The following is a 22,916-nucleotide window of genomic DNA, read 5'->3' on the forward strand; positions in this document are numbered from 1 at the left end:
ACACAGGCGCGCGACTCTTCCCGCCCCGCGCTCGCGGCCGCTGCTCCCCCCGCCCCCGCTAGAGACGCCCCCGCGAGACGCCCGCGCGCTTCCCGCCGCAGGGGGCACGCGCCCCGCCCGCCCCGCCCCTCCCCGGGCGGGTCCCCCCCCCGCAGGCGCGCGACCCCCGCTCAGGCGCCCCCCCCCCAACCGTCCGACCCCTCCCCCCCCTCCCGGCGGGGACGGGAGAGAGAAATAAAGAGGGAGGGTAAGAAAGGGGGGGGGGGGCGAGAAAAGGGGCGGGAAAGGGGGGAAGCCGGGGGGGGGGGGGGGGGGGGGCGGGAAGCCGGGAGGGAAGGGGAAGCCGGGCCGGGGGGGGGGGGGGCCGGCAAGACAGACGGAACGGGGGTGCTAAAGCAGGAAAGGGGGCAAGAAAGCAAGGAAGAAAAGATGCAGCCAGAAAGAAAAGATAGTTTGTAGAGAGAAAGGAAGAAAGAAATTCAGAGAGTCCCATCTGATTTTTCAGATTCATTATTTCTGTATCCTCCTTGTGTTCACCATTCTGCTTCCTGCTCCCTGTATCCCTCAGCTTTTCTTGCCAGACTAAGTGGGTTTAGGTAGCTTAAAAGCCAGCAGTAAGTGCTTGTTCTTAAACTCTTGAAGTGTTTCACAGCAGTTAAATGTTTTTGCATTCATATCTGTAGGATTTGACCCATAATATTGTTTTGCATTTGTAGAAAAATGCATTTTAAATACTGTTGATGCTGCTCAGTGTATTTATAATGCCTGCATCGTGGTAGAAGGATGATGAATATTCATTGTCAATGTATTTCTGGAGTTTAGAAACAGGTGTGTTCAGTGGTAACATCACGCTATTGATAGCAAATCAATATTTCAGGGGAGAGCACACTTTTCAGCTTAAGGCCTCATACAACAAGACCACATTAGACTGTCCTCTGATCACACTGAATGTCCTACCTGATCCTGAGAAACCTGTCTGCTTGAATGTAAAATACAACAAAAATGCTTCTTTTCCAGCAGGAGGTACCTTCCCTGGTGAGTATAAGTATATTTTGGTAAGAATGATACTCTGGGAAAGGCAGACTTGAAATTTGAGGGGGTTTTGGTTTTTTTAAGCAGTGATTGGATAAAGTTAGGTGGGTGTTTTTTCTAAGAATTGTTACCTGATCTAATTACAGCGCTAGGGAGAGAAGGTTTTCCGTATCTGTTTTTAATTTTTTGTTGTTTAGAATGTGGGTATTGTGTGTTTGTCCTTTAAGTGTGAGAGGTGCAGGAATTCAGGGAGTTTGTTTGCCTTAATTCTGAATTAAAATAATATTGAAAAAATGTTATCTTTCATTCTCCAGATGTTATGGTTAGTGTCCTTTCTGAAGATGACACCGTTCTTGAAAATATTAATCCAGCACGGATTTCTATGAAGACGTGGGAAATGCAGAGCAGCGGAACTAGGATGCCAGTTGATGTAAGTCATCAAAATGAGTATTCAAAATGGATATTAAAATGAAATGCCAGCATAGGGCGTTGTACTAGAAACTTTCCTTCATTTAACTTGGATCGATACCGTGTTCTAGATCTTAAATAAAAAGTATTTCATATCAATGATATTTGTTTATCAATATCTGTCCTGTTAAAAGTTGTCAGACTGTTCAAATGTCAGGACTATAATGAGGACAAAAATGCTACTGCTCTGCAGAAGCATATAGCAGGGAGATTACTGAAAGTGTCCACCCTGAATTTTGCAAAGAAAAGAGTCTTGAGAATTAAGAATATGAAACTAGAAGCTGTGTTACAGGTGATGATATTGAATTACTGTATGCTATCAGTACTGTAAATCATTGACTTGATAGCGTATTAAAAGTAAGGTACTTTAACTATCAGTATATTGAATAAAAAATTGTGCATCTTTCTTTTCAGGTTACAACATTTAGCTGTAGTAAAGTGAAGGATGACAAGGAAGATGGCTTCTTCTACTTCAGGTACACCATCCGCTTGTCATTTATCTAGTAACATTCCTGAATTCTTCTCAATGTCACATTCAACTGCTACAGAGTTGCAGACTGGACAATGGGAACTGAACTGATTTGATACCTTCTGTAGCTGTGTGTTAATCCTGAGCCATGACCATGGCCCAGTCAGTTTAGTGGTCTCTTCCTGGGTGACCTTCTCAGAGACGATGTCTTAGATGACAGGCAGCAGAACTAGAGGTCATCATAAGGTGGTGCCTGACTGCCACGTTCTTTCTCCACTCCTGGCAGGATCAGTTAAATAACTCTCTTGCTTCCTAGGACCAGACTTTCCTTGTGCTTTTAGAAAGCAGACTTCAGGGTCACCTTCATGCTGCCAATACCACTGCTGCACAGCAGATCCTAGTTCCTGTATCAGAGGAATTAAGACTGCAGCAGCTCAGTTATCTCAGGATTCCAGAAGCATCTGAGTGTTAGCACTTTGGGAGGTGACAGGAAGTTTCCTAACTTGCCTCTCAGCTGTGGCTCTGCTCTCTTTTGAGGTGCATGATAGAGATCAGGAAGCCATGCATCTTATTTATAATCCCAGGAAATCTGTGTTTTCAAGGTCTTGAATGTAGCATTAACTCTTAGACACTTTTTTCCCTAGGGAGCTGAGGCTCAGATTCAGAGTTCTCACCCAGCTTGATATGCAATGCATATGTACCTCCGTTTGTAATTCCCTCTGTCCTGGCCATCCAAGAAAGTACCCCATCTGGGAAGGCAGTTGGTATGACCTTTGCTTATTCAGTCTTTTTAGCTTCTCAGGTGGTGTTCAGCAACGTAATGTAGTTGTATATAAAGGCTTTTTCATGAAAGAGATTACACCTAATTCAAAAAGCTACTTAAGCATGACTTTTTGTATCATTACCAAGATCTTTCTTTACCTTGAAGGCACCAGAGGTTCCAAAGCCTTCTAAGACTGAGTTTGACAGCTTATAGCAAAGTAAGGTTCCAAAATAAGAGTGTGGTTTTGCTTTTAACAGAGCAGAACTTTCTGTGTGGCTAGTCCAAGCTTATGGAATGAACTTCTCCAGAAAGCAAGGATTACTCCAGACTTGGACCAAGTATGAGATGCATTTCTATGACATTGGTCATGCTGAGAAATTCTTAGTTGTAAGGTTAATTAAAACATAAGAACACCCAAAACCATTACCAAAACAAGGCACTCTGCATCATGTATTTGTACCTTCATAGATAAAAACCAAACAATAACAAAACCAGCTAGAATGCACGTGCCAATGTGTAGTCATGCTAATACATGTTTTCCTGTGAAAAGCACTGTGGTGGTCAGTGTGACTTGAATATGGAATTATGAAAATCTCGACATGAGTAGCTGTAGTTTACTAGTTGTCTACAAATGTCCGGAAATGAAATTGCCCACCTTACTGAAAAATGTAGAAGGACAGATGGTAGAGGTTACCCATTAGCAGCCCTTGAAGGAAAGTACATGTTACTCATTGCTGCCAGTGTCTGTGGCATCACTGACTGCAACCTCAAGGTTTCCCTCAAGGTTTCCTGTCCTTGGCACAGTCACAGATGGTTCTCATCTATTTAACACCAGTGGATGCTCTTACGCAGGTCTTTCAACTTTAACAACAAATATGTGTTTTCTTCTTTTTTAAAAGCATATGTCTGGCTAGGTGGTGTTCAGCCACGAGATTTTTGGCAGCAGATTATTTACAACTCAGTTTTTAATGTATTCTGACAAGGCAGAAGCTACTAGCAATCTTAATCTAGATAAAATGCAGAGAAGAAGGTTCAGTTGTTTCTTCTCCAATAGGAGAAATAGGAAAAGTCATGGCCTATTCTAGAAATTATTTTGTTTCTTACAAGTTAAGGATTCCAGGAAATCCTGCATCTTAGTCCTTCCCAGACAAAATAAGAGGAAACAAATTTCTTGATGTTACTGACAAAACAGATAAAAGGCTGTATGTTGAAAACAAGAATTTCATTAATCAGTTCAAGAGTGTCATAAGTCATTATGAGATTTTTATTAGTATAAATTTTCTAAAGAAAATATATTTCCACTGTAGACTTCTCCTGATAAAATTTTTGGCTGCAATATTTTTGAAAGCCATAAAGACTTATCTTTGAAGATTACATATCTGTCTCTTCTTTAAGCTGCAACCACCTCTCTCGTGATTTGGCCAGTTGAGCAGCAATTTCTACATGTTAAAGGTGGAAACAGTATGAGTTTTATTATAAGCATTATTCATTTTATGCATGATACCTTTCCCAAAGTAACAGCACATTTAGATATTACCAATACTAATTTTCTTTCTGCCTACCCTTCTTCATGCTTTTATAATATTTCACGTGTTTGTAAAGAAAGGCAAAGAATTTAGTTTGTCTTTTCAGTAAGCGATTAATAAGAAATATGTTAGTGTTTGGATACATATTGCTGATTCATTTGGGACCTGCTGTCTACTTCCGTGGTAACAGCAGTAACTTTAACTCAGCACTGGGAATAGTTTGGTTTTCCTTCTCCGTGTTTGCGCATTGGATCTTTATTTTTAATGTGTTGCATTTGTTCTCATGCTGAATGAAATACATCCGAGGAGATCTTGCCTGTGGGACAGTGCAGGGAATATTTTTTCTAAGCATGTCTCTCTTAAATAAAAGATATAGCCAAAACCAGTAAGACTCTTTAAACAGGTAAAGTTACAGTTTTAATTCCTAAATGATATTTACTGCTAAATCATTTTATTTTACTTCTCTTTATTAGGGGTATAAAAGGCGTTTCTGGGCCAATACTTAAAGTTGCAGTAATATTGTATAGACATGATGTGCCAGGTAACTTACAACATTTAGTATTTGACAAATGTTTATTTTGTGTGTTACCTCAGGTGTGAACATAAACTTGTGTATCTGTATTTGTTTTATTAGAACCTAGTGCTGGCTGAAAACAGTCCTGGAGGCGATAGCACTGAATATATTATTGTATTTGAGGCAGATCTGCCAGCTTTGAAGAAACCTTTGGAACCATACCGTCTGTCGTTTATGTTTTACAATGGTATGTTTCAGTTACTCTAAAATGCTTGCCTTTCCTTACAGCCAACTATTTTTAGATCCATAGCACTTACTCAGAACTGTGTGATAGCTTAGTAGGTTTTTGCTGATATTTAAACCAACTTGTATGTTACTGTATTTTTCTTCTAAGAATAGGTATTTATTTCTGTAGATTTCAAGAAGCAGCAGCAGATGGCAGCACTTACAAGGGAGAGAGACCCATTCTCTCAGTCCATAGGTGTTTACAGAAATTGGTTTGATACTACTCATCAGCTTGTAACTGAAATTAAATGTAAGTTCAGACATTTATATAATTACATATCCTTGGAATGAAACATTTTTATCCTTTGATAATTTTGAAAAGATAGATGAGGCAGAAAAATTGTATGGAAATAACGAGGCAATTAGAGGGGAGCAGAAGAGAGTATGTCCTTCCATTAGCAGGGAAGCATCTGATTATTTGAATGAGCCTACCTTTAAAGGGTCTTGATTTGAGGTAGAAAATCTCATGTGAGAACTGTCAAAAGGATGAATAAAACATTGATGTGGTGGTCTGATTATTTTCTTCCATGAGCACCTTGTACTCCCAGCTTTGCAATAGATGTGTGAATGTGCAACCATCTGGAAATTGATACCTGCCTACATGTTTCTCACATCTCACTGCTCTCTCCCCAGCAGGTCTCCTTGGCAGTTTGATTTTCCCCTTCTTAAATATGTTATTGCAGAGGTGGTACCACCCCTCCTGATGGACTTGGCTTTAGCCAGAGATGGGTCCCACCTGGAGCCGGGGAAGCTTCCAGCAGTTTCTCACAGGAGCCACCCCTGTAGCATCCCCCGCTCCTATAGCCTGCCCACACAGACCCAACACACCATTTTGCCCATCGAAAAACCATTTGGAAAAACAATTGAGGATGAAAAGAAAAATAATCAGGCTGATCAAAGGACGGGGTCCATTGCTCCCTAAAACTGGAGGAGATGGCAGCTGCCAAAATAGTCTAGACGCTAAGACAAATTACAAGACCTTTGCTGACAAATCCTGATACTGTGTGCTGAAAGAAAGAAGCAGATAGGATCAGCTGTGGGTGGCATAATCCTGAAAAGTTGCAAAAAATACTGGAGGAGGTGTTTAATTACTTTCTAATATTTCCTTACTCTGTTTATTTTACTGGTTTCAGGTCAGGCTAAAGAAGCTGAAACAAGAGAAGCCCACCTGAGGAACAAACTGAAAAAACACCAAATTGAATTACCACAGACAAACACAGTATGGCTTATTTCTCACTGCACTCCATAACATCTTAATATGAAATTGATATCATTATATTACTTTATTGAATCACATGGGTATACGTACAAGCACTTGTTGCTGAAACCCTGGAAATTTGAACCATGAGGACAGTTTGTGGATCAGTGGCAAACTTGCTGTTCTGCTAATGTGACTGTCTCATAAAGAAACTGCTAGAGAAATGAGAAAAACTTCTGTTACATCCTGATCTTGCTAAGGTTACCACTTCTGTTACCTAGTTTTCATAATGGGTTTTTGCAAGCTGATCAACTTGCACTGTATGTATCCTGTCATAAGTAGATCAAAGGAAAACTCTTCAGAGAATTTGGTAATTTCATATGTTACTGCCAAAATTTATGTTAAAGTAATTTTGAAAGATTCAGGGCAGTGTACCACATTGCTAATTTCGCATAAAGATCCAATTATATTTTAAAGAAAGCTTTCAAACTACTAAAATTTCATAAAAATATATTTTAAAAAAAGTAAACAATCCGTGCAGATCAAATAAAAACAAGTGTTGAAGCCATTAATCAGAAATCGTATATTGACATTATTAATTAAATTAATTATTAATGAAATTAAATAATTCTTCAATCACAATACGCAGGGTCCCCTGCTGGCTACATTTTTTCAAGCCTGCACATAGTCCTATGCTAAAATGGTTTCTTTCAATACGTTTGTGGTTGTCTCTTCCAGCTCATTTAAGCTTTCTTCAGCTTTGGCTCTAATCAAGCACTGGAAGCTCTTTGTGAAAAGCTCCCTGAAGTCTTAAAAAAAATAAATACATGAGTAATGCAAAAGTTCATAGTCACAATTGCATAGAGCTGCCCACTGCTGTACTCTGAGATTATATGCAGTGGTCCCCTAGATAATAAGAGTCTGTTTCAGATGATTGAATAATTTGGGTTTTTTTGTTAGGAACTTGATTGCCAACAGGTAAAGTGATTGCTTCTTCAGCTTGGCCCAATGCTATATGCCTGCTAACTGTAATGTTTAATTCTCAGCTTCATTATGTGGATTCTCTTCTAAAACAAAAGATGTTGCATCAAGAAGGATGAATGAAACAGCCAAGGCAAACTTGTGCCCTCCCAAACTATCCAAAAGGCAACCAGGATATTTTAGGCAAGGTGAGTTTTCTCTCAGAGAGCCTTCAAACGTGTTGGTTCTAGGAACTGAAGTGGTAGTGATGAAAATGTAGCCAACCAAGCAGGCAAGTAATTTTTGAGGAATATTAAAAAGAAGACAGCATTCTCCAGCCATCAGATGACCAGCTCTTCTAGCAGAGCCATCAACAGGGGAGGGAATTAAATGTTTTGATTGAAGTTGCAGGATGATTATGATTAGCACGAAAAGGGGAGGTGACCTTGGCTTCTATTATGGCTGTTCTAACTTCTGTCATGCAGATTGCACATTTAGCTCAAACTGAGGATAATGAAGCAGCAAAAGTTACCTCTTGGCATTTGGCAGGTGACGTGGACTGTGTAGTCACACTGACTCCTGAAGCTGCTCTGTCTGGTTTTGATGAAACTCAAGGTCGACAACAAGTGTTACCCCTTGATTCTGTTTACAAGAAGACACCCCCTGCTTGGAACAGGTAGAGAAAAAAAATAAACCTCTGCATTTGTATTGCACACTTCCTCAGCCTGTTGTGGTTTTTTTTGGTCCAATTTGTTTTTTAAACTTTACTCCTACTAAAGACTCTAAGTGTAAAATTTCTGGTTACATAATGCAGCGACAGTAGTGTCCCTAGAAATGCCAGCTGAAGTTGTAGCTTTGTATCTTTTACTGCTTTGCATTGTTTATTTATCATGGTGTTTCTGTTAAAAAGATAATACAATCTGCCATTTTTTTATTCACATACAAGTTTTCTAGGGCAAAAACTTATTTTAAATAATTCTAGCGCTTCAAAGGAAATTCTATCTTTTTAAAAAATCCAATCTTGGAGTACATTCCCTAAAATTATCTGGAGAAATCCATTTTGCTGGCTTGGTTTCCTGGAAGATAAAGGAAAATATAATAATTCTGTGCCTAAAAATAATTTGCTTATGAAAAATCACTGCTAATGTAAGCATGCCTTTCAGAAAAGCTCTGATGTGCAGATGTATTTATAAGGTCCAAAATCTCTATTGTTGCCAAATAGTGTAATAAAACTTGTCCATCAAACTAGTCCTATGTATTTGTTGGATCTATGTCTCATTGCACATCAGTGTTTCACCACAGCATCTTTATTACAACTGGCATTTCAGGTCACGTTGGGATCGTTTAGCACCTAAAGTGGTAGCATTAAGATGCATTCAGTTCAGTTTGACTGTATTGTCAGGAGCAGCAATGAAAGAAGGACAATTTTTTTCTTCCTCTTCTCCTCCCCTTCCCTTAACTAGGCCTTTACCTCACTTAAGAAATGGAAAAATCTTCTTCAGACCTATTGGAAATCCTGTATTTGTGAGGGATCTGATAATATTTCCAGATAACGTAGAGCACTGTCAAATAGGTAAAAAAAATATTAAGAAATTGTTCATCCCTTCTGTCCTGGTTTGAGCCAGCAAAAGAAAAACTGGCTTTATCCTGGCTCAAACCAGGACACCTTCTTTCATTGTAACAAATGAAATGCAGATCACAAATCCCAGTCCATTCGGTGTTGAGACACTTGCCAATACCAGTGCAGGTTCCTCACCAGGTCTGCTGGTACAAAGAGGGAGGCGTCAGCCTTTTTGCAACCAGCAGCTGTGAACATTTCAGCAGTGACCCCTGTCTTCTGCTGGTTGTGTTTTTACTTTCTCCACCATCCGTACCGGAGGGTTTTTCTTTTGTAGGTGCCTGCAGCGCTGTCTGATTCCCAAGACCGCGTCAGCAGGAACTGAAAATCCTGATACTGGTTTTGTATTTTCATCCCGCAGAAGTCGCTGCATTTGTTGGGCTTTTTTCCAGTCCTCTTCCTCTCAAACAGGTGTCACGCACAGACCCCTTTCTCCCCCTTCCCCCCCCTTTTCTCTCCCCCCCCTCTCTCATCTCGCCCCCCCCCTCTGGCCCCCCTCTCCCCGCCTGAGCGGGGGTCGCGCGCCTGCGGGGGGGGACCCGCCCGGGGAGGGGCGGGGCGGGCGGGGCGCGTGCCCCCTGCGGCGGGAAGCGCGCGGGCGTCTCGCGGGGCGGGAAGAGCCGCGCGCGGGAAGATCCCTGAGGGAGCGGTTCCCGGTTCCCGGTTCCCGGTTCCCGGCGCGGGGCGATGGAGCGGCCGGGATGGCGGCACCTGAGCGCGGCGCTCGGCAGGGCCGGGGCCTGTGCCCGCGGGTTCGTGCTGCGCCGCAGCCCCGCGCGCTGCCGTGCGGGAACGAGCGGGTCGGGGGGATTCCTGGCAGGGAGGCGCAGCGCGGCTGCGGGAGCGAGACCCCTGGTGTGGGGCGGGACAGCCCGGGGCTGGTTTGGGTGTTTCAGCTCCTGCGTTCTTAAAGAAGAAAGTCTTGCGTCCGGTCGGCCGGACCCCGGAACATGTGCGGCTGGGTTCGGGTGTAAGTGTTGAGTCTGAATTGCTCAGAGTTTGTTCTGGAAGTGCGACATTGGCAGGGACCTGCCGAGCGTTCCTTCTGCTGTAGCTTTTTGGGTTTAGCTTCCAGGTATAAGTGCAAAAGAAAACTTGCAACTCTGTTCGGTCCTCCTCTAAAACCAAAAATGGCTTCTCCTGCTGCCTGGTTTAGGGCAGATCAAGAGCTGTGTCCTTGTGTGTGTGAGTCCCCTGCTCTGCAGTTACCTGGTAGGGCACTGCAGATAAATTATGAAATTATATAGTTATTTGTAAATTTCCACTAGTTGAATTGAATTGGATACTCACCTGACTACACACCAGCTCAAAATGAGTTGTTTTATGTGCAGTAAACATAGAGATGACGTGAGGTACAATGTAAATTTTCTAAATGACCAAGGAAATAATTCATAGGCCAGAAAAGGAAACAGTACAGAGACCATTTAGGTCTGTTTTTCTGTTGTTTGATGTCAGACCTAGTATTTTAACATTGTTCTGTGTTTTCAGCAGTGGTTTAAATGTATTTTTGCTGCTGTTAACAACAATACTCTTACTTCATTCCCTACCCTTCACATTTTAGGAGAAACAGATACAAGGTTCTCCTTCTGTGCTGCAGCAACTCTTGCACTTCTGGTAAGTCCTAAATCATCATTTGGGCAACTACAGAATCTTGGTGCTGCTGAAGTTCCTGTAGTTAATGAGCACAGCAAAGTGTAAAGTTGCACTGGTTTCTTTTCTGACTTGCAGGGAAGGCTGGATGCTATTGATGTGGGGAAGGCAGTAGAATTTGTTCTGTCCTGTATGAACTTTGATGGAGGATTTGGCTGCAGACCAGGCTCTGAATCACATGTGGGACAGGTGAGCTTTTCTTTACATGGAAATGTTTCAAATCGGCAAGCATCACCACCTGCCTGTAGAAGATTCTTTACAACAAGTATCAGTGATGTCAATTGATGCACCTTTCTTCTTTCACAAATGCCTTGTTCTAGTACCTTGTATAAATACGTGAACAAATAGGTAAATACATTGAGAAGATGAGCAGAGACTCAAGAAATTATAGTCTGGGGTGGGGGAAGACAATAAAGCAACAGCTCTTAGGACTATATTTCAGTCTTCACGTGGTGAAGCTGGAATAGTTAGCCTGAGGATTTTCAGGGAATTTGAAATGGATGTTAATGGAGACTGGACCAGACCTGCACTGTCTGCTGCAAATCATAATAGAACACAAAGCTCAGTTGTGTCATATATTTATCAGCTGATGAACTGGCATAAAAATGAGCTGTGAACCTTCTCAAGGGGAGTCTTGTTAATTTTTTGAGGAAGGTCTGTTTTAAGGTGAGATGCCTAACTCAGGCATGGGAACATGTATCATGTTTTGTTGTAGGCACTAAAGAGAGTTTTACAAGTGACAGGGAATTCTGAAAAATGCTCAGTAAAACCTTGTTGCAGTTACACAACTGCACTTGCTTCTCAACAAATGAACATATCTCTGAAGGAAGAGAATCTCAATTACTTGTTTCAGCAGAAAATTTACATTAAACCTACCTTTCCTTTTTTTTTTTTTTTTTTTTTTTTTTCCCCATGAAAGGGATTATGGCACTTAACCTGAATTTTTTCATAGAAATCCACTTGCAAGAAAATATTTTAATGCTGTTGCAATTAGCCTGTTTATCTTGCACAATTCTGGTGAACAATGCCATAGCCAGTATTCACCTCAGCACATGAAAATACCAGAGGTATTTTGCTGGGAAAAAGTGTTGGGTATTTTCCTCACCCCACACCACCCCCTTTTTAAAATTGGGAAAAAACAATTAAACCTAGTACATGTACCTTATCTAGCAAATGTAATCTACAGTAGTATTGGCCAGGAGGTCCTAATGTCTGGACTATGTTCAAGGAAGTCAGATCAAGTAGCTGAACACACTCCTTGCAGCTGGAATTTCATCTGTTATGCATATTGACATGCTCCTTAAGATGCTGTAAAGGGCAGCTCCATCACCTGCACAGTAGTTCAAAAGTTTCCTGGGAATATCCCATTGATTTTGCAGTGTTCTTGGGTAGGCATGTCCCTGCTGATGGGTGCTGTTGTTGCATAGGTAACTATCAGGGTTCAGCTGTTTCTGCTGGAGAATTCCTTTGTTCTTCAGTTTGCTGTCCACGAGCCTGAGGGTAAGAGGCACATGCAGCAACAATCCGTAGGCTGATGCAGAATTTTCATAAAGGCCCTATTCAGCCTGCAGAAATCAGTTTGTGTTCTCTGGCTTCAGAGTCTGTGTTGTTAAAATAAAACTGTGGTTCTGCTTGAGCTTTTAGGTTATTCGCTAGTCTGGTGAGTAATCTCTGCTTTATGCAGCACCAGCATTAATAAAACATCTTACTTAGTGGTTTTGTCATAGTTACACATGCCTGAAAATGTGACTTGTAGCATCTTTACAGTATTCCAAGAATAAAGACTAGCTTTAATTAAGAGAATAAGTAGATTTGACTCAGTATAAACAGGTGTCAAGTCTATTTACTAAAATGTATGTTGTATAATGTAGAATTTTTTTGATCACAAATGCTTTTAAAACTTATTCTGGTCCTAACACGTGTAAGTACACGTGGAACCTGGCAGCTACAGAAATACTTCTGTAATACCTGGTACTTAAGAACAAAGTCTATACCAAGCCTCAATCAAAAGGTTATTGATGTTTGGACCTGTTGCACTTCTTCATCTTCCAGAGCACCACTAATTTTGCAGCTGCAAGCCCAGGAAGCTGCCATCTGCTCAAAGTAAGTCCTTCTCCCATCGTAGCCATGGAATGTAGTTTTGGAGATTATCTCTTTCTTCAACAAGAAGCATGTTTCTATGTTTAAATGACAGAGGATAGATACCTCTGTTTTTTTTTTTTTCTTTCATTTATGTTTATATAATCTGTATCTATAGATAATCTGTATCTATAGATAATCTGTATCTATAGATAGAGATACATTTGACTCATTTGTTAGCAGAAAATTTGATCTTTATTTACAAGACTGGAACTGCAATTTTAAGATAAAAGGATTCTGTAATTAATTATCACTGGTTTGTTTTTGTGGCAACGTATTTTAGAATATGCGTGTTTATTTAATTATTTTGAAATGTTTTTTGTTCAGGTTATTACTAAACTCAGGATTTTAACACCACTAGAAACAGTAATGTCGAACACTGCTTGTGATGCAGGGAGCACAACAAAATTATTCAGTCTGATTACAGAACACTTTAAGGTAGGCTCTTAAATGTTATTCCATATTTTACAGTTTTTGTTCATCACTTTTATCTGGTTGAGAGTTTTTCCCAACTTCTAGAACCTTAAATGCAGTCAGATTTTTTCTGTGATTCTCGGGCCTAATGTTACCATTGTAAAGAGTAATCTAAATGAAGTTCCGATGCTGCGAGTTCTAATCTTGACAGTTACAGAGATAAGGATGATACTGATTAAAGCTGAAAGTTTTGGATTTGTGGCATTGAATTTGAGCAATAGTGAACCTAGGAAAGATTCAGAGATAAAATAATCAAGCATTTTCATTTGCCCCTTCTTTGTTCTTTCAACCTGCTAGAAAGATGGGGCTAATGTATTGCAGAATTGGAGCACTGCAAAAAAGAGCATTGCCAGAGTAGTAGAGGTTGAGGTGAATTAGTATGTGTCATTTATGAGTATCAAAGCCTCAGAACTTTTACAAAACTGTATTGGTGTCTATTGGACTTGCTTTCATGTCTACACTGCTGGTAGCTTCTTCACGTGTCCGCTTCTGCTTCCTGACCTGTATCCTCTCTTTCTTGCATAGGTGACTTGGGCATCACACGCATTCAGTGGCATTGACCTGCGTATCTTCATTCCCTGTTGACCATGGAAAGCTTGATAATCATCCCTTTGGCTTAAGCCTTGGCAAAGGAAAACTACAGCTTGAATGTGAGGTAGCTCAATGCTAGCATGAAAATCAAGTCTTCCAAGAAGTCATTAATTTTAACCAACATTTAGGTTAGTAGCTAGTTCTTGAGAGGAAAAGCAATATCCAAGAAAAAGCCTCTGTTAATTTGTTCAGAGCAGTAGTATGGGACTTTTATATAAGTACTCACTACCAGAGGGAAGGAAAGATGAGTGACAGAAGTGTGGCTTGTGCTAATAAGCTAGAATGAATGCTTCCACAAAGAGAGATTGCTGGATCAGTTGATAGATTCTTGGAAATGTGTGTCACTAGAATAATAAAGAAGTCAGTCTGATTAAAAATCCTCTAACTTTTTGAAAAATTGCTCTTCCTTGCATCTTCACAGAATGTGGCTTTTACAACTGTCCAAAGAAAATACTTCAATGAAACAAAAGGTTTGGAATACATAGAGCAATTGTGTGCATCTGAATTCAGCACCGTTTTCATGGAGAGTCAATCAAAGTGTGTTTAACTAAGGAGAAGACACCGTGTCCAGGTAAGTTTTTAACAGCTTTTTTACATTGTTAGTACCCAAGTCTGGGGCTTGTTGGGGAAGTTAGAATATCATAACAGAGCTATTATTTTATTTTGGTCTCCAGTGTCAGTGTTTCTGATATTTCTAGAAATTTAAATAGAAGCCTGTTATTTATTTAGTTTAGTTTTCAGAGGTTTCCTCTTTCTCCTTTTTACTCCCTCCTTGACAGTACACCTTAACAGCTGTAGTTGCCTTTCTGGCCTCAGGAAATGTTGTCCTTGTACCAACCATTTTAAATAGTGATACTTGGTGACCTGAGTCTTCATTTCAAGCCACACGTAACTACTGAAATATGTGTGTTCACAATACGATCTGTGTAGTGTGGGGTGTGAAGTGTAGAGATACTCAAACATTTATCAATATTTACATGCGTAAATGTGCACTATATGTGAGTTGGTGAATATTTAAAACATGATGCTTTGGCAGTGCTGTCAGCCTCAGTAGTTGTAAAGCAGAAGTGTGCATGTGATTTCTTTAGTGCACTGCTTGGCCTTGTGGGATTTAAATAGCATGCTCATTAAAGATTGTTTCTTTCCAAGGTACTGCTGTCTTGCAGCTGCTGCAGCTTTGCTAAAATATGTTGAATTTATTCAAAATTCAGTTTATGCTCCTGAATCACTCCAGGTGTGTTTTCAGGGGAGGGAGAAAACTGCTATGATAGATTCGTCATCGGCACAAAACCTCGATCTAGTCATTAATAACAGAGGTTCTCGGTAAGAATAGCAAGTTTACAAATTACAATTTTATGAAGTCATGTTTCACCGAGTTCCCTTGATGCTTGTGTCAAAGAGCTGACCATTTATATTTATTTCTGTATTGCAGAACTTGCATACCATTCAGAGCTATAAAAAACCCACCTATTTGAACAGAGAAATGCATTGCAACTCAGCACAAAATGTCTAGCACAGGAAATCCTAGAAGTGAATTGCAGGAAGAAATAATACATAGTAATCTTTACATTGATGTCTATATTTGATACAAATTTAGAAATTACATTGATGCAAAATTTCACATGATATGAAATGGAAGAGGTAACATTTCTGTAAGAAGCTGCGTATATTGGGTTAAAATGCCTGTGTTTTTATTAATTTTACACAGGATAAACATGGACTTGGAAGACTGTTTTGTTTTCCTTTAGCTCTAAGGGATAGTGGCAGACAAAGTAATTTCTCTACTGATGGTCACATGCAATGAGGTACTTGATTGCATAGAAGTGCTCCAGAGGGAGAACAATGCTTGGAGCACCCAGAGTTTCTTGCCTTCTAAGCAGCAGAAGCTGCATGACTTGCCTGCTCAAGCCTGTTACACTTTTGGTTAGAAAATCTTGGCACTTGCACTTTGCTGCCTGCCAGGTTCTGATCTCCACCTCTGTTCAGAAGGCCACTTGTCACCCTGATATAAAAAGGGGAGCCTGGCGATTCCTTCTTCTCCACGTATGACTTTTAAAAAGCTTTCCACTTGGAGAGATGTCATAGAACCTTAAAATGGCTTGGATTGGAAGCGAGCCTTAAAGTCATCTCGTTCCAACCTCCCTGCCATGGGCAAGGACACCTTTGACTAGATCAGTCATCTTCCACCTGCTGCTTCTGCCCTTTCCCTGTTCCTTCCTTCTTCCTTTCTTTTTTTTTTTTTTTCCTCTTTTTTTTTTTTTAATTTTTGAGAGGAACAGAGAGTACACAGTTAGATCTCTTCCTCAGAAGTGGGAGATAACTGTAGTTTCTTTCTGTTCATCTGTCATGCTGTGTCCTCAGTTCCTTCTTGTTTGCTCTGGTGCTTCACATGGAACTGCAGGAGCCAGCCACTCTTAAGACTGGTACCACCAATGCAATATTTCTCTGAAAGCTGCTCCCAATTCCACAGGTGGTTTTGAGAGGAAGGAGGTCACAGGAGCAACTGAGCAACAGTAAACTGCTTTAAGATTCTTTTAGCAGTATTGCTGCAGAATTTTTATTGCCCCAGTGGCAAGTTTGAATCAGGCCATACACAGCAATTTCCATCTTACCCCAAAAGCCTGCTTGTGTATCTTTGTGTCAGCTATTAACAGGCAAAAGTCAATAGTACAGGCACACACTAGAAACACCTAAATCAAGTTCTGTGCCAGTATTAATTCTGGAGTGGCTTGTCTCTTCATTTACTGTACAGGGAAATGAGCCCTCAGTTGCTTAAAGGTAGGCAGCATGGACACTATCCCAAATGTAGAGTTCCCCCTAAATGTTGTCATGAGTTGCATTTTGTGGTAAATATGTCCTTAATTAAACTGGTTTTGAATTTGCCCACCTTTCTTTGACTACTGCTTTGTTCTTTTAAAGCATGGTATTTCAGCAGTGTTTGTATTATCTGTCTTTATGCTGTTAGTTGCTTGTATTTGTATCGGATGTCTTCCTGTTCTGTTTTCAGTCAGTATGTTTATATGGCCCCAGTGTTTTTATTTGCCTTCTTTCAAGCCAACAGCATTGAAGGTTTCAGGTATTTAGAACTATTTAGGTATGTACTGGATGTAAATATTATAGACTGTTTTTTTTTTAAACAGATACAGTCAACCCTCAAGTGTGAGACACTGGGATGTGTAACATGTAAAAGCCCTGAACATGCAAATAATTGTAAGTTATAAGCCTGTTATTTGGCTCCTGTGTTGCATGTAAGCCAGGTCTTTTTAAAAAAATAAAGCTCATTATCTTTTGGGCTTCTAACTATTTTAGTTGATTTTCAGAAATATACTTAAAATGTTCTGATTAGTATTTGATCTCAGATTATAATTTGTCTCCTTTTGTACGGTTAGTTAGTTTTTAATTAGTTCAGTTGAGAGAAAAAAAATGTGAACTGCACCACTGCAGTAGGAATGTAATACTACTACAAAAAATACTGAAAAAAAAGAGCACACATGTGTTTATATACTTCAGAAAATGATGTAATGAAGGCTAATATTAAGTTCAATTAAGTTACCTGAATTCCTGAAGTGCTGTAGTTCATATGATACACATGACAAAGAGGGATGTGCTAAGCATCCCACAAGCATTCCTGTTCCCTGAAAATGCCACTTGACATTTACCATCTTTATTTTTCTGAGTGGATTTGTCCCTCCCACAAGTGTCACCCACAAGTGGGTTTTGTTTTCAAAGGAACAGTCACTTGCTTTTTTGTGTCCTGAATTACACTAAAACTCCAGGAGGAGGTCAAAGACTTAGATCCAATATCCTGGAGCCACTGGTTGATGCTGAAACAATTAACATGAGATTGGACTGTGTTCAGGAATTACTCCAGGATGAGGAGCTCTTTTTTGGTCTTCAAACAGGTAATAGTTTATGTTTAATACATAGTATTCAATACATACTATTTCTTTTTAAACATCCTTTCTAAGCTATGAAAGTATGCAGTAGGACTCAGTATGTTTGAAAAGCATTAGTTTAATGATTTTTTAGGTGACAGTTATATAGTGGACACAATTTTTTTGAAGTCTTCTTTATTATGATAGTGATATTTTTCTCAGGTGTTTTGCTAAGATAAGTTAATTTCTCTGATAAATTGCATAGAAGTAAGTGAGCTAATAGCTTCTGTGAAGAATTTGAGTTTGTCTCTTCACTACCATGGCTAGATGCACTGTTGGAAGGGCACGTAATGTACTCAATAAAAGCAGGTGAAAGAACTACTGATGCAATACTTGTTGTGTATGCATACTTTTTCTATTGCTTCAAAGAACATAGTGGTCCACATCAATGTAAAAAAAAATACAGTTCTGGGCTATGAGTTAGTCCACCTGAAGTTAGGTCACGTAATCTTAATCTCTGTCACAACAGAAACACTGTCCAATCTAACAAAAAGAATATTGCTGAATTTACATGTGTCCACCTGTGCAGTGATCACTACGTGCTTAGCTATAGCAAGCATAGTTATGACAAAGTCATTTGATAGCAGCTGTTTTTAACCTGTTTTCTGTGAAGAAAGAACAAAAGAAAAGGATGAGCACAAGTATCACTAATCAATTGTGTGCATTTCAAAAACAGATTTTATTACAATTTAAGTTCAGTTTCTGATCTGTTTACTTCTGCTTTACAGTTATCTCAAAATTCCTGGACACAGAACAACTACTTTCAGTTTTGGTACAAATTCCAAAGCAGGATACAGTACGTTTTGAAATAGACCTGGCTGTAACATGCAGCATAGAAATGTAGATGATAGGACTCGACAAAGACTGCACCTTAAAAAGACATGGAATCATGTTATTGTAGATTAAGAGTATAGCTCAGCAGAGAACCTTACATCTGAAGCACACAGACATATCTGGGTTTTGAATAGTGTCCTCAACTTGACCCCTTCCTCTCTGTTAATCTTTGAACGCAAGGAATAAGTAACATGTGGAAGTACTGATTACTCTTAAGTTTTCTCAGGGTCTTATCTTATGAATTAAAAGGGGCCCCTGCTCTTACGTGTTGCCTTAAATAGCACATCTTATGAGGCAGACCAAAATGAAATGCAGACTCCAGTGGGACTGTAATAAATGCAGCTAAGTCTCTTTAAGGATATATCCCAAAAGCTGCATGTTAATTGCTCACATCTTTCCTTGAAGAGATCTGGAAAATTAATGAAAGATCAGCTGTATGACTGGAACTGTCAGACTGGATGCCTGTATGTATACATAGGACCATATACACAATTAAATCACTTCTAATTGCAGTCTTTTCAGTCTGAACTGGCTGCAATATAGCAGAGCTTACTACTCATACAACAACATGCTCATTCAAGTGCTAATTCAGTTGCCTTTATCCAATGCTAGATTAACCCATTCAGCCTGTTCCACGCTGACTCTCCATCAAAATTTTCTCTGCAAGATGTTCCACCAGTGCATAGATGGGGTGCTGCTATGAAAAGCCCACATGTTCAGTGACTAGAAGTGTGAGTGGTCTGTTCAACATGAGCACCTACTGATGGGCATAATGTCACAGTAGGCAGTGGAAAATTCAGGAAAACATTTTTTATACAGGCATACATCGAGTTGTCAAACTGATCTTATAAAGTATTTTAGCAATTTAGCAAGTATAAACCTGTTGCAGATAACAGTATGAGTTTTACTTGTTTCTAATTCTTTTAAGCAGGCAGACATGCAAACACCTCCAATATTTGTAAGATTTTTCAACAGGTTAAAACTGTTGAATCAAAAATAACTAATTTAATCTACGTGAAACATACTTTGGAACTTGTGGAGCCTCTAAAAGTAAGCTGTCTTTGTTTTAGTATTATCTTTAATGAAGTACAGATTGTTTTGTCCTTATTTTTATACAGTGCAGTTTATTAAATTTCAAATAATATAGCATAGAATATCTCAAGTTATAAGGTAAGTAAGGATCAATGAGTGAAAAAAAAATTCCTTTGTATCTTGCAGAATACAAAAACTCTTGTTATGCTTTTGAGTCTAATACTCAAGAACTGGATTCCTACCATTCCCTGAATTACTTGTTTTATAACAAACATGTAACTGAAACTCCCGCTCGCTCGGATTCCATAAGCTGCTTATACATCTGCTGATGAGCCTCAGTGAATCTAAGAACTCTCAGTCTTTTAAAAAGGCTACAAGGAGAAGCAACTGTTCATGCCCATGTTTTATTCCACAGGCTGCTTTAAGAAGCTGCAACACACACGGCTGCTGAAGGCTTATTACAGTTCTCTTGAAGATACAAGGTATTTGTCACTTTATCTGGTACAGTGGAAATTCTCACCTTTCTTAAGAATGTAAGATCTTAGCTGTTACATCTTTGTGTCCTTGTAGTTACAGGTATAGCTCAGTTCTTTTGCCTGAAAGTTTAATTCTCAAAAAATGCTAATTTTCAACAAACCAAGGGAAGAAGGCAAACCAGAAAGTTAGCGGTGAGACTGCAATTGCTGATGAACTGCACTCCATTAGAAATAGTTCTGAGAAGACAGCTGTAGTGGTTTCCTTGAGTCCCCATAATAATGCAAAAATCAACTGTTGTCTGTATATTTTAGAAATAATTTAGATCTCCCAAGATTTTGATTATATCTCTGGTCAGATTTTGATGTAGTTGTGCTTCGTTCTGAGGCAAAAACAGATGTGAAATTCAGTGTTTTAAGAGTAGACAATTTGCTTCATTTATTTGTAGTACTCTTGTTTGTAATCTTGGGGTGATCGTGCAAATAAAACGGTGAAGTATTATGTAGCTAATTAGTGATACAACTAATATTGCAGATTCAGAATTATCCTTGAAAAGATCACAGCGGTGATTAATGACGATACCCGGTACACAAAAGGGTGTCTGAGGACCCAGAAGTGCTATGCTGTTAAGCCAAACATCAGTTGAGTTCCTTGACATTGCTCATAGAACATACACAGAAATTGTTGATGACATAGCAGGTGTGGTGTTTTTTTTGTTTGTTTGTTTGTTGGTTTTTTTTGTTTTGTTTTTGTGTGTGTGTGTGTTTTTTGGGGTTTTTTTTGTTTTTTTAACCAGAACTCCCGGTCCATCATTAGCATCTCAACACATGGATTCCTGGAAGATGCCTGCAATATCGACATTATCAGACTCGTAACTGCCCCATACATGGTCTTTCCCCAAACCCAAGTTTACTGCACAGCCAGATTTATCAGGAAAACACAGATAAGTTGACTTGCAGCCTGAGTGCACCCCAGGGGGGGTTGTTCTGAGAGGCCTGAAAGAATTCGGGCAAGGTGTGGCTGTCTCACTACTAAAAAATACCTTTGTTTTACTTCTAGGAGAGAAATCTCAACATAGAATCACAAGTAGGTGATAAGGGCAGCAAGAGCTCTTTTTTTGAGGACAGCCCAACAATGCTCTCAGAAATTACAGATGCAGGAGCCCCTGGCAAATGGTTTAAATGACAAAGAGGATACATCAAGAAATCTTCAACTGTTCTTTTCTTTCTTAGAAGGACTAACAGCTCTCCAAGTATTTCAAGTCCTTTGGTCAGATCAATCAGGCCCGCAGGGAGAACCTATTGAGGCTGCTGGGTTCTTCAGTGTCCTAAACCGGGAGCGTAAACACTGCAGAAATCTGCACTTCCAGTGTTCCCTTTTTCAGGGACAGAGAAAAGGACATGTCTGGTCATCAGTGCATGAGGTGAACAGCTGGACCCTCTGGTTCCAGTCACCAACAGCCAGTTGTGTTTTCTCCTCACTTGTGGAAACTAAAAAAGTGAAACCAAGCTGGGTTTTTGTTGTGGTGGTGGTGTTAATTTGGTTTATTGAATTGTTTGTTCGTTTGTGGTTTTTTTAATGCACATCAGCTATGGCTCACTCTGATGATATTTAGTTGGCAAAGTTTTCACTGAAATCCAAAAAAAGTCAAATAATACAAGGAAGTCTGCAAATACAGATCCATTGCCTTACTCCAGGGAGGTTCTTTTCCTGTTTTGCAGAAATGTTTTCCTATAGATGTTCCTGACCTGTCTTGGGGGCACTGGACAAGGAGATTGGACCTGTCACATCTCAGGGGTATTTCATTTTACCCGAGCTGATGGCAGATCCTGTGTCCCCGAGTGTTTCACCCAGGACCTACAGAAATCCACTTGTTGCTTCTGGGGGAGGATGGGGGGAACCGGTGGGGAGCCAGGACTTCCATCTGAGCTTTAACCCCCACAGAGCCAGTGCCCAGAGCTGCTGTGATAAAGGAGGTTTGCAAGGCAAAGGTCTGTCCACAGATAACGTCATGTAAATGCTTCCCTTGGCAGTGGAGGGCAATTCCATCAGCAGACACTGACGCCAGAGCACTTGGAACTCTCCTTTCCTCTCCAATATAAAAATCAGAAGGGGGAATCTGTGCTGGAGCAGTTTGGGAAGGAGTGCAGCCCATTGGAAGGAGCCACGCCGGAGCAGTTTGCGAAAGGCTGTATTCCTGGGGAACAGATGCATGCTGGAGAAAGGGAAGAGCACGAACAGGAAGGAGCAGCAGAGGCAAAGTGTTCCGAACTGATCCCCATCCCCGTTCCCCAGCCCTGTGTGCCACTCAGTGGGGGAGGACATAGAGGGATGGGTAATGATGGAGTGAAGTGGAGCCTGGGAAGCAGGTGGGGGTGGTGGTTTAGATGTGTCTCTTTTAACCATCCCAAATCTATTTGACTTGGCAATCAATTAAGTTGTCACCTGGTATTACTTTGGGTTTTTTTCAGTGCTTGTTCCTGACAGCAAATGCTGATGACGTTCCACCAAGCACGGGATGTGGGGTAGGATCTGCTGGAGGGGTGGCTGGTGCCACCAGGGCCCTGAGCTGTGGCTGCACAAGTGCTGGCAGGAGGCAGCAGGTGCCAGGGGAGGAGGACTTGGCCATGGGCAGTGGCTGCTGCCACACTGCCAGGTCCTGTTGCCAAAACCTCTGCAGGCTCATCACGTTCTGTAACGTGTTTTTTCTCTTGAAACTTTTTTTCTATCCAAATAAAATCACTGATGTTGCCCCCCGGCCTCCTCAGAGATACATACAAGGTCATAGCCATAGAGGGGAAATAGTCTGTCCCTTGAGCCTTTCTGGGGAAGCAGCAGGTGCAAAAGACATTTTCATGCAACACAGTTAGATTCAGGAGCTTATTTCCAGGATGTTATAGAGGAGTATCAATAGATTCCAAAAGAGACTTAAAGTCATGGACACGTTCCAGCTT

At 40.4% G+C, this 22,916-nt stretch overlaps 1 protein-coding gene across 14 annotated transcripts in view; it reads left to right on the forward strand.

The window, feature by feature from the left end:
- The window catches only part of LOC127385746 (uncharacterized), a 47,099-nt gene extending 24,385 nt beyond the window's left edge, over nucleotides 1–22,714 (forward strand). The window contains exons 4-26 of one of the 14 annotated variants that reach the window (XR_007889736.1): nucleotides 878–1,035; nucleotides 1,347–1,462; nucleotides 1,915–1,976; nucleotides 2,614–2,733; nucleotides 4,732–4,799; nucleotides 4,893–5,019; nucleotides 5,188–5,307; nucleotides 6,191–6,276; nucleotides 7,302–7,424; nucleotides 7,765–7,891; nucleotides 9,111–9,244; nucleotides 9,654–9,803; nucleotides 10,395–10,447; nucleotides 10,562–10,672; nucleotides 12,536–12,586; nucleotides 12,950–13,060; nucleotides 13,622–13,815; nucleotides 14,109–14,258; nucleotides 14,837–15,010; nucleotides 16,828–16,897; nucleotides 17,417–19,506; nucleotides 19,904–19,970; nucleotides 20,759–22,714. Coding sequence is in view for 4 of the 14 variants with exons in the window: in XM_051621819.1 (XP_051477779.1) it covers nucleotides 7,356–7,424; nucleotides 7,701–7,891; nucleotides 9,111–9,244; nucleotides 9,730–9,801; nucleotides 10,395–10,447; nucleotides 10,562–10,672; nucleotides 12,536–12,586; nucleotides 12,950–13,060; nucleotides 14,109–14,234 (918 nt within the window). In the remaining 10 variants the exon portion in view is untranslated. Of the gene's footprint in view, nucleotides 1–877; nucleotides 1,036–1,346; nucleotides 1,463–1,914; nucleotides 1,977–2,613; nucleotides 2,734–4,127; nucleotides 4,185–4,731; nucleotides 4,800–4,892; nucleotides 5,020–5,187; nucleotides 5,308–6,190; nucleotides 6,277–7,301; nucleotides 7,425–7,700; nucleotides 7,892–9,110; nucleotides 9,245–9,653; nucleotides 9,804–10,394; nucleotides 10,448–10,561; nucleotides 10,673–12,535; nucleotides 12,587–12,949; nucleotides 13,061–13,621; nucleotides 13,816–14,108; nucleotides 14,259–14,836; nucleotides 15,011–16,827; nucleotides 16,898–17,416; nucleotides 19,507–19,674; nucleotides 19,971–20,758 lie in introns of all 14 variants that reach the window. The other 13 variants (XR_007889741.1, XM_051621819.1, XM_051621818.1 and 10 more) reach the window with 13 other exon arrangements.
- The last annotated feature ends 202 nt before the right edge of the window (nucleotides 22,715–22,916 follow it).

The sequence above is a fragment of the Apus apus genome, chromosome 5 (genome assembly GCF_020740795.1).
Source record: "Apus apus isolate bApuApu2 chromosome 5, bApuApu2.pri.cur, whole genome shotgun sequence".
NCBI lineage: Eukaryota > Metazoa > Chordata > Aves > Apodiformes > Apodidae > Apus > Apus apus.